Source organism: Lissotriton helveticus, chromosome 1_1 (genome assembly GCF_964261635.1).
Source record: "Lissotriton helveticus chromosome 1_1, aLisHel1.1, whole genome shotgun sequence".
NCBI lineage: Eukaryota > Metazoa > Chordata > Amphibia > Caudata > Salamandridae > Lissotriton > Lissotriton helveticus.
The window spans coordinates 227,490,811-227,501,927 of record NC_136057.1 but is presented as its reverse complement, the minus strand read 5'-3'; the positions used below and the strand labels follow the sequence as shown (position 1 = coordinate 227,501,927).

The window sequence follows — 11,117 nt, the reverse complement described above, 5'->3', positions numbered from 1 at the left end:
ATAGCACCGGTTGCATTATATGAGGACACATTTTTTTTAGGCACAGGGAGATTAAGTGAATTACCCAGAATCACAGGATGTTCAGCGTCATTGCCGAGACTCAAACCCAGTTCCCCAGATTCAAGGTTGACCGCCCTAGCTGTTAGGCCAGCTCCTCTCCCATGTATTAACCCAGGTGGACATCACAGTCATTGGGAAGGACTTCCTCAACAATATTCCTGTTCCTCTCAAGCCCATGGTGAAGTTTGATACGCTACCAGCTTGTATCCCTACTGGTTAAGGACCCTACATCTATTTCCCACCAACTGCGTTTCTTGGCGCAATACCATGTCAGGGGCATGATGCATGATATGTTGTAGAACTACACATTGCTTAACCTTGTCCCCTAGGCCATTTACGTTCCAACTCATCAACTTTAAACTTTTATCCATTAAATAGTAATTGGGCTTATGTGTTACCAACCATTCCTCGTGACTGATCAATGATACCTTGTTTATTCAATACAAACAAACAACAATACAATAACCCCTCCCAACTCCCTCCTCCCTGCTCCCCTGCACTCTGGGCTCAGAATTGCCCATGACTTTCCTAATGCAGACTGCCTGTCGCCCGAAATTAAACTAAGGTAAGAAAACTAGTGGGGAATATGCCGTCCCCCCTTCCCTCCCCTTCCCAGCTACATAGTCAAGTAGTTCCCCTGGGCAGGGCCGGACCCTTACTGTTATGGAACACCTAGCATAGGCCCTCAGGTCCGTATCTATCCCAGCTGTACGTTATCTATCCTGTGTATCAAGCAGGTAACAGTCAATGTGGAGCAGATGGATGTCAGAGTTTAAAGTTCAGTTCAAGAATCATAGGGCACCCCTGTACCTCCTTGTGTCCATGAGAGTTGTACACCTTTGCATCTCTTCAGCCATCTAGCCATTCAGCAGTGGCCTCTGGAAAATCAGAGAATCTGGTTCTGCCCTCGGCCTCCAGCATTGAATACTTAAGGCCTTTGTCTCTCAGTCTCTTCTTGACCACTAGGAACAATCTTTGCTGTCTCTGGACCGCTTGCGTGAAGTCCGGAAAGAAGGTGATTTCTGAGTTTGCAAATCAGAGGGAAGCACCACTCTGACCGTTTACAGGATGGCATCCCTATCTCGAGACTGGCCAGCATTAGACGGGGGCCCGGCTTCAGTCGGCCTCACGGTATCCTGCGGGCTCTTTTCACACGAAGATGTTTGACATGGCTTTTGGCTGTAGGTGAGCAGTTATTAAGTTCTCTTCGAAGAGGTCTGAAGACTGTCCTTCTGCATTTTCCGATACCCTTAGGATGCGCACATTGTTACGTCTAGTGCGCCCTTCGTAGTTGTCACGTTTCCCTTCTGCGAACTTGCGGAATGCGTGCAGTTCCCTGACCTCATTTTGCAACTGGTTGGTATCATCCCATAGGCTTGTGGTGGTAATTTCGAGTTGTTTGACCTTTTCCCTTATAGTAGCAAGGTACAGCCCTCATTAGCATTACCTCAGAGGAGATTGTGTCCGTTCTCTGTTTCAACGATGTATGAATCTTGCCAGTCGCCCCAATGATGTCCTTCAAGGTAGGTTCTGGGACACCCACTTCTGCTCCTCCCATTGGTTTATCTCTGTGCTGCTAGGGAAGGCCACCTTCGGGCAGGTGTATCTGTCCAATTTATTGTGCTGGGTGATATTGGGGCCTCTGGTGGTCGACATATTGATGGAGATTGGCTTCTCTGCAGTCTTGCGACTGCACTACGGACACTGCAGTGTTTGGGTCCCTTCAAGTGTCCACCCTGGGTCGAGGGGAGTTATGTTAGTAAGTCCCCTGCTTGGGTTCCGCACCTTGACTCACGACAGTTGTCGTCAGCCGAGTCCCTACTGCCACTATCTCTTCACAGGTTATTTGCTCGCAGTCCATGTGCTGGCAGGGCTCCCCTGGCGGGTCCACCAAAGATCAGACCTGCAATGCCAGCCACTCTCATGGATTGCACTGCGCCTAAGGAACTGACAAGTACTGAATAAATGGCGGCAATCTTCTGACTGTGAGAGGGGGGTAGAGCCAAAGCGTGTACAAGGCTGCATTCCTGAGCTGCGGGAGGACAGTCAGAAAGCGCTGGAGTCACTTGTCAGCCGGTTACCGGAGTGACTTCCTCTCAGGGTGATGTCGGCTCTCACATTCCCCGCGGCTGTCTTCCCACCTTCAGTGGTATGGTATTCCGAGGAGAGTTTGCTCCTCTGGTGTTGCACCCTTGATGTTGGTCCCCGGTGCAAAGTGTCTCTCTGGGTATTTCCAACTCTGGGGCCGCCAGCTCGATGCTTCCTGTCTCTCTTTGTCGGCCATACCTCCCGGTACACTCGCAGCGATGTTGAATACCACTTTCCAGGCAATGTCGCAGTAGACTGCTGCCACACAGCTGCGTTGATTCAGGCAATTGGCTCTGCACCTTTCGATGGTATCACATTCACCTGCGTTACCTCTGGCCCCTGCTTCAGTGTTCGGAAGGCCACCGGTCCGATCGTCGGATTTGCAGCTGACTCTAACCCGCTAGTCTCTGCACCACTGCCGGCATCTCCGTCAGTCGAGGCCCCGGCTTTCATGCCCTTGTACGCCACTGCTCAATGCGGCCAAATCTCCTGGTCCCTCGGTCCTGGTGGTCCGATTTTGGGCTCATGAGTAGAGCTTCCACCAGCTGATTCCCACCTCATGGCACGGATTAAACAGATGGTTGAATGCGGGAAGGAAGGGTTTGGTGCGTAGCGACTTTAGACTGCGGCCATCTTGTTTCTCCGCATGGCCATGCCCCCTTTCATCTCATTTTCGTTAACTCCTGCTAACAGAAGTGGCAATCTTAAAAAATCACGCTTTCACCAGAAAAAGCTGCTAGCTGAGGTTAGCGACAACTTATAAATAAGATGATAGAAAAGCTGCCATAACTTCAGAAAATGTACTCTACAGTGGCGTTAACTCCTTGTACATATACCCCTCAGTTCTGTCAATAAACCTTGAGAGCTGTTCTAGAAGGGCAGACATATTGATTAAGGTCACATGCAATTCAAAAATACCTCAGAGAACAGGATTTACCAGTCCAATCCCCTCCCCATTGCATGCATGGCTAACTGACACAGCTTGTCATTGAAGACTGGGGATGTGCAAGGAAACTGTTGAATGAGGCAAAGATGATTCCCCTGGGCTTTCCTCTATCTCCAAAATGGAAAGAAGCACCTGGGTTAGGGGATGTTGGCAGGGAGAATACCTCTGCAATTGTTTGAATCTCGGTATACAGGACCTGCTGCATATGTAGGTAGGGTTATAATTGTGAAACTTTACCCCATTGGCTAGGTAAGGGCCAGGAGTCACTCACAACCACAAGCTGGTGCCACGCACAAATGTGACAACCCTTGCCACCCACGTCAGAAAACTTTCAGGAACTGAGGGAGAACAGAAGAAGATTGGACCTGCTGTCTGTGACCATGAAGAGCTGGATCTGCTCACTCCTATGCCAAGGACAAAGAAGTGCCCTCTGTGGGTTGCAAAACAAATCTCCTGTTCAAGCTCCTGGGATAAAAAAAGCTAAAAGAAGCCTTTCCTGCAACTGTCCACTTGACCAGTTCAAAATGGACCCTGCTATTGGCCTCCACTGGAGTGACCCCTACTCCTTAAGAGCTGTTCCTGGGGTACTGGAATGATTGGCTTTGGTGTGCCTGACTGGATGTCTCCAACCACTCCTTAAAACTGGGATTTAGAAATGTACTGATTTTCTGGCAAAGCTGTGTTCAATGCTCGCCAGGTAAGAATTGCACTGTATTTGACATTTTAAAAACTGTGTTTTGGCAATATTTTACTCGGGACTCGCACCGTTTGGGGACTGGTCTCTTTTAAATAGATTTACTTATAGCGGCTTTGCACTGTTAGAAGTCCGATCTCGGACTCTGTTGGGGGCGTGCACTTCCAGAGCGGTTAGCGGTCTAGTGGTGCTTCAGGCTGGCCTATTTAGCGGACGGACGCGCGCAGCGGGCGAGCTGAAGGCGTGTCAAAGGCAAGTCCGTCAGCGCCCATCCGCCCTCAGGCCAGGCGCAGGGCCCATCCCCCTGGCGGTTTGTTTCCAACTGCACTGCAATATACAAGTAAGGAATTGCATGATTTAAATGTTGGAGAAAGGTTACCCCCGTTTCCCAGGTTATATATGGACCGTAGTTTTGACATAACTAAGGGGTCTGTGTGTGCCTACTGCCGATTGCCACATCCGGCTATTTTGAATCTGCCAAATAATTACTGGAAGGAAGCCTTACAGAACAATTGGAAAACTCAGGATAGCAAAGAGCCTTTGAATTGTATTTTATTGAACGCAAGATCACTGGTGAAAAATAGTGTAGAATGCGCCCTCCTACTGGAGAATAGTAACGTAAAGATAGCATTTATTACCGAGACATGGACAGATCGTTCATCAGGTCCAGACTTGGTAAAGGCTTCACTGCCTGATTTTTACTGCCATACGCTCTACCGACCACTAAGAAAAGGAGGAGGGCTTGCCATTATTTACCACAAGTCTCTCAGCCCCAATTTTGTTGGGGTCTCTAATTCAGGGTGTGAGGCATTCGCTTTTAACATCTATTCCACTATGTACTAACCTTTTAAAGGTATACTACTATACTGCCCTCCGGGTCCTAAAAATGGTTTTTTTGACTCTATGGGCTCGTTGGTAGAAGAAGGGTTGTGCCTAGAAGCCTTCACGGTATTGGGGGACTTTAATTTCATTCTCGAAATTGTTGATGACCCTGATACCTCCAGGTTGGAGCAAACCATGGGACTGGGAGGTCTCAAACAACTGGTGATACCCCCTACTCATGACAAAGGTCACACCCTGGATGGCATCTACTCTAATAACAAAGAATTAGTTGGTATTTCAGTGCTTCCGATTTTATGGTCAGATCACTGTGCGATTAAATTTGAACTGAGTAACTTCTTAGTACACCCTGCGGACCTGACACAGGCTAAAGAGATCACTACCAGAGCATGGGGTAAGCTGGATGTAGAGAGCCTTAAATCTATCCTTAAAAGTTCTATGTACTATCCTTTGGTAGATGTGGAGGAAGCCACGATTTCATATAACATCTGGCTTTCTAGTGCATGCTATCAGCTAGTTCCTCGCAAACAATGGATACCTAGACGAACCGCTCCTATGGCTCCTTGGTATTCAGCCGAACTTAGGGCCAAGAAACTAGCTGGTAAACATGCTGAAAGGACATGGCGTAAACATTACATGGAATCCGATAGAGAAGAATTTAAAAAGATGTATTTCTGGTCATAAAGAAATGCTTTTAGCAGCAAAAAAGGAGTATTTTTATCTTCAAATATCTAAGGCTGTATCTAAAACAAAGGGACTCTTTAATACCATTGTTAAACTATCCAGCCCCAATACTGCTAAAATCCAGGGAGATCTGGAATTCTGCAACAAGATTGCAGGGTTTTTCAGAGAAAAAGTAGAAATAATTTTTTCCTCTCTAGTGAATTCGATCAATAATAATATTTCCAATCAATGATGGTGACTGCAGTTCTGCCCCAGCGATATTATTGGATTCATTCTCCCCTCTGGAAAGACTAGACACTATTAAACTGCTGGATTTAATTTAATACGGCGCACCCAGTGACCCTTGTCCAGTGTGAAGCATTATGCAAATCCCTGATTTGTTAGAAACTGCACTTACACCTCTACTTAATGCAGTTCGAACGTCTGGTATCTTTCCCAAATTATGGAAAACTGCTTCTGTGTTGCCACTTTTGAAGAAACAGTCATTAGACCCTAAGGATCCTAACAACTATAGACCTATCTCTAGGCTCCAGCTGCCAGCCAAACCTCTAGAAAAAGAAATGAATAAATAACTGAGCGATTTCCTGCTGACTAATAACATCTTAGACCCATCACAGTTTGGGTTCGGAGCTTTTCATAGCACTAAGCTGGCTTTACTGAAGTCAACGGAGGAAATAAGAGAGTCAGTAGATAAAATAAGAAATGCCATACTAATCCTGTTGGACCTATCTGCGGCCTTTGATACCGTGCACCATAAGGTTCTACTAAACCAGCTATCGGATATAGGAGTAAAGGTTTCAGCATGGGAATTGTTGCGATCATTCCTATCAGATAGGTCTCAAACAGTTGACCTTGATGGAAACATCTCAGAACCCTTTACCCTGCCATGTCAGGTGCCACAGGGCTCGGCACTCAGCCCAACACTTTTTAATATCTATGTGGCACCTTTGGCCAGTATCATTAGATCCTTCGGCTTCCAGCTCACCTCCTATGCTGAGGACACTCAAATTGTGCTGCCGCTGACGGAGGGAGCGGAGAAGGAGGCGGGTGAGCGCTTCCATGAGTGTATGGGATCTATTTCAGCCTGGATGTCCTCCAACTGCCTAAAATTAAACTCGGGTAAGACCGAGGTTTTGAAATTTGGTAACAACCCTTTGGTCTGGACACCGGATTGGTGGCCGGAGGATTTGGGTTTGTGTCCTGAACCATATAGAAAAGCCAAGAATCTGGGGATCATTGTGGATAATAAACTCACCATGGCAGATCAAGTTAACATGGTAACCTCAGTATGCTTTATGGTTCTCAGAATTATTAAGAAAATAAAGGTCTTCCTGACCAAAGATATTTTCAGGACTGTGGTGACAGCACTCATAATGTCGCGTCTCGACTATTGCAACACTTTATATCTTAATGTTCAAAAACAACATTTGAACAGGTCCGGATTTCATGCGGAAGACATTTTCTTGGTATACTCCAGGGAGGACATTGAGATCCTCTGGATCCAAATTCGTTCAGATCCCCCCCCCCTTTTTAAAAAGACTAATTGGGGAGGGAGAAGTTTTGTTCATGGTGCAGTTAAAGCCTGGAATGAACTCCCATTCCAACTCAGAAATGCCCCAGATCTCATTTTCTTTCGCAAATTCCTTAAAACATGGCTTTTCTCTTACTGTTAGATTTATGTAAAGTTTCCTAGGCAATCAGTACTTAGCGCCAGGACACCCTAGGGTAATTGCGCGCTCTATAAATATTAATAACATACAATAACATAACTAGGATACTTATCTTTTAGTTCTTAGATGGAAACTCTCATACTGCATGTAATTGATCACCTCTCTGTTTTTTTACTTTTAGCATTAAATCAAACTGTAATTATTAAGTAATTCTACACACATACAGTTGTCACTTTGCGACTAAGTGTAAGTCAGAGATTCCATAGAAAGAGTATTTCTTGTTTTGCTGATAACTTTGGTGCAGTTTTAGGGTAATCCTTCAAGCAGGGGTTGAGAAAATGGGGAGTGACAAAACACATTTTCCCCCATGCATTTTCCATTTCGAAAAATGTGAACCAACATGTACACAGTGTACATATGACCGTAACTACAGCTGCAAAATGTATAAAATCACACATTTTTGCACCGCGTGAAGTTTTGCATATTTTTTTACCCAAATGTGGCCCTATTCTAAAACTACATTTGCACATTTAGGTGCCATATTTGATATTTCAAGGATTCCTGGAATATTAGTGGATAAACTTCCATTTGTGTGGTGGTGTATGTGTGTGTTTACTTAGTATTTCCTTTCTCCCTTTACCTCCCTGCCTTTTCATGATATTTTTTCCTGTATATGTGTCACAATGTTTGTCTTGTATTTTAAGTTGGTATGTTTGCTATTGTGAACTTTACTGTCCCTATGCATGCAAGGTATGGCATACCTTCTTTCTTATTGTACACCATTGTGCATTCATATTCAATTCACATAAAACATTTTATACGCAAGGGAATGACACACTTTGCATCAGATTGTTTTATAAACTCATAATCCGCTTACCTTCATGCACACATTTGGAGAGGGATTTTATAGGAAGCAGACCTGTAATTATTTGGAAATAGTCAGAGCCCTCCCCTCACTCTCACAAGGGGTCAGATATATCAAGCAATTTTTCCAGTCGTAAACGGCCCAATTTGCTGAATCTGGTCATTTGTGGCTGGAAATTGCATTTTGGTATTTATCATTCCCTAGTTGAAATTCTGGAACGTTACTGAATTGCAATTTGGAATAGTAAATACATACCTATTTGGTATTAAGAAGGGGCTTGTTTAGGGCATCCCTTCCTAATACCAAATCGCAGTAGTATGTAAGAATGTTTTCCGACCAAACATATTTGCATTTTACCTCCTACTTCAAGTAGATGGTAACCCATTCTCAAATGGGATGGGGTCCCCAATGGCTGAGAAAATGTTTTATAAGAGCAGGTAGTGGCAAACTTTTCATTTTTCTCTTTTAAATGCATCCCGTTTTTCCGAAAATGGGATGCATTGAACAATTGGAAACAATCACAGACATGATGGTCTGTTGACCCCTACCGGCCACCATCCCTGTTCTTGAGGTAGTTCGAATTTGGACCCTCCAGGAACAGTTAAATGAAACTCTTATGAGTTTCATACATTAGGAATAGAGATTTTCAAATTATGATTGACAGAGAATCGCAATTAGGTAATCGCTATTCTTAATATTGCTACATCTGTCCCCAGATGTACAATAGTTTTTTGGAGTCACATATATAGATTCGGCTAACTTGGGACCATTAAAACAGCTTTTGAAATGTGAAAACCCTATTTTGCAAATCGGTAACCTATTAACAACTTGCAAAATAGGCTTTGTGACTTTCAACTGGGAAGGAGCGTGTCGAGGGAATCCATTCCTAATAGCGAGTATCCGGAGGATGCAAGATTGTATAACAACTGGAATGCGGTTGCAAAACAATCATAGTTTACTGCCAATTTTAAATTGGTGGTGAGCTATTCTCAAACAAGCAGGGGTCCTCAAGAGACCCCTCCCCCTTTGTGAATGGAGGCACCAACTTTTTCAGAGCAGGCAGTGGTCCCACGGATCCTTGCCCAATCTCAAAAACTGCAAAGAAACCTTGTCATGGACAGCATTTTAAAACAACTGCTTTATTGAAAAAGCGACCCCAGCCAGCCGAAATGTGTGTGAATTCTTGCCATTCCCAATGGGTTGCAAATTGCGACATGTCTCATGAATACTAGTGAGGTAGATCCCTTGTGACCCTATTGGGAAATGATAAATATGTCTGAGACATATAAGTACATTTCACTTTGAGAGTCTCTAATTGCGAATCACAAAATTAAATGGTGGTACGTCTCCCCAAATTTCTTCAAAAATGTAGAAAGCTTTAAGGATTATAAAGGCATTTGAAACGGCAACGGACCAGGATGAGCTCATAGTAAACCATCACAGTCAACAACTACTAAAAAAGTAAAACTGTTTATCACTAAAGTAATTTTGAATAATTTGTGTTTTGAGTCCTTAACGCCTTTAGCTATGGCTCATTGGCAAGATATTTTTGTTTTATTGAAACTAATCTGATAAATGTGAAAAAAGTGGTTTCTTAAAAGTACCCTGAATTTCAAGAAATATTTGGACATGAATCTTTAATCCGATAACTAACATAATTCATATATTTGCTCTCATTCAATTTTCCAAAGACAAATAGCATTGTCCACAGCCATGAAACCTGGAAACGGAAGCAACGTGGCTGAGTTCATTCTCTTGGGACTCACAGGTGACCCACATCTTCAAATATTTCTGTTTCCAGTGTTCCTCTCTGTCTACGCCTTCACTGTGCTTGGAAACCTCAGCATCCTGGCCGTTGTTTGGTGCAGTTCCCGCCTTCACACGCCCATGTACTTCTTCCTTGCACAGTTGTCCTTTGTGGATATTTCCTTGACCACTGTTATCTCTCCCAAGATGTTGGTTGGATTTATTACTGGGGAGAAGAGGATCTCTTTTAATGAGTGCATAGCCCAAACCTACCTGTTTTGTGCCTTTGGCAGTTCTGAGTTCTTTCTCTTGGGGGTAATGGCCTATGACCGATATGTCGCAATATGCAACCCACTGCTATACACGATCAACATGAGCACACATCTGTGCATACGATTGATTGTAGGGTCATACATAGCAAGCTTTCTGCACTCTCTGATTCATGCTGTTTGCTTATTTCGGTTATCTTTTTGTGGGCCTGATGTCATGAATCATTTTACTTGTGATTACCCTGTACTTATTCCTCTATCCTGCACAGACTTTTTCCTAAATGATTTGGTGCTGATTTTATTTGGTGGCATGATGGTGGGAGGTTCTCTCCTTGTTATCATTGTCTCCTACATACACATAGTCAAAGCCATCTTTAGGATCCGCACCTCAGCTGGGAGACACCGGGCCGCCTCCACCTGCATCTCCCACTTCACTTGTGTCTTTCTTTTCTACGGCAGCTGCTTGATCATGGAGTTAATGCCCCACTCAAAAGATTCAGAAGACAAGATCAAAGTGGCCGCTGTCATCCATGCTGTGCTGGTTCCTGCTCTGAACCCGGTGATATACAGCCTAAGAAACAATGAGGTGAAAGAAGCTGTGAGGAAGATATTGATCAAGCCATGTCAATCTCAATGATCAGTTTCTGCAAACGATTAAAAATTGAACACCGTGAGTACATGACATCTTGTTCTGAGGCCAGAATATGTTCCAGAAAGATTAGCTATTAAAATTATATGCGTCTATCTCCAGTGGATGTTGTCATCTGCAGTGTTATGGCCTTGTTGTCTTTTGTGATTTTCTCTGACGTTATTCCAACTGTGTTTTTTTTTCCCTAATGATGGAATATTAACTGTTTTTATGTAATTGTCTTGTCCTTTATTGCTGGAACAGCTTAATAAAGATCTTTTGATCTGAATTCAATTGGAAAAATGGATCTGCTACTACGTTTCCTCGCGTTTTTATAATTTGTTATACAAGGCATACACATTTTGGTTTAACAATAAAGGGGCCATGTTGAAAACCTTCAGTTCAATACATTTGTGTATTTGCGAAGCTAAATATTTCTTCACTATGTTTCAGATTTATTTTGGGATGCTAAAATGTTTTTGGGAGTCCGGAAATGGGTCTGCCTCTTGATACTGAATCGCAATTTGGAAAGCATGTGTCATGCTCCTCACTTCCGAATAGGGTTTCTGTTTCAGATGTATCAAAGGTTTCCAGCCATAATTTAATCACACACCTTAGAAAAGTTAT

The 11,117-nt window shown here is 43.8% G+C and overlaps 1 protein-coding gene across 1 annotated transcript; it reads left to right on the top strand.

The window, feature by feature from the left end:
* The first annotated feature begins 9,391 nt into the window (after positions 1–9,391).
* LOC144760892 (olfactory receptor 5J3-like) lies at positions 9,392–10,499 on the top strand. The gene has a single exon (XM_078646558.1). The coding sequence runs from the start codon at positions 9,561–9,563 to the stop codon at positions 10,497–10,499; it is 939 nt and encodes a 312-aa protein (XP_078502684.1). The 5' UTR covers positions 9,392–9,560.
* Positions 10,500–11,117: the final 618 nt, after the last annotated feature.

Coding starts and splice junctions, on each gene's coding strand:
- LOC144760892 (XM_078646558.1), top strand. CDS start 9,561: ATGAAACCTGGAAACGGAAGCAACGTGGCTGAGTTCATTCTCTTGGGA.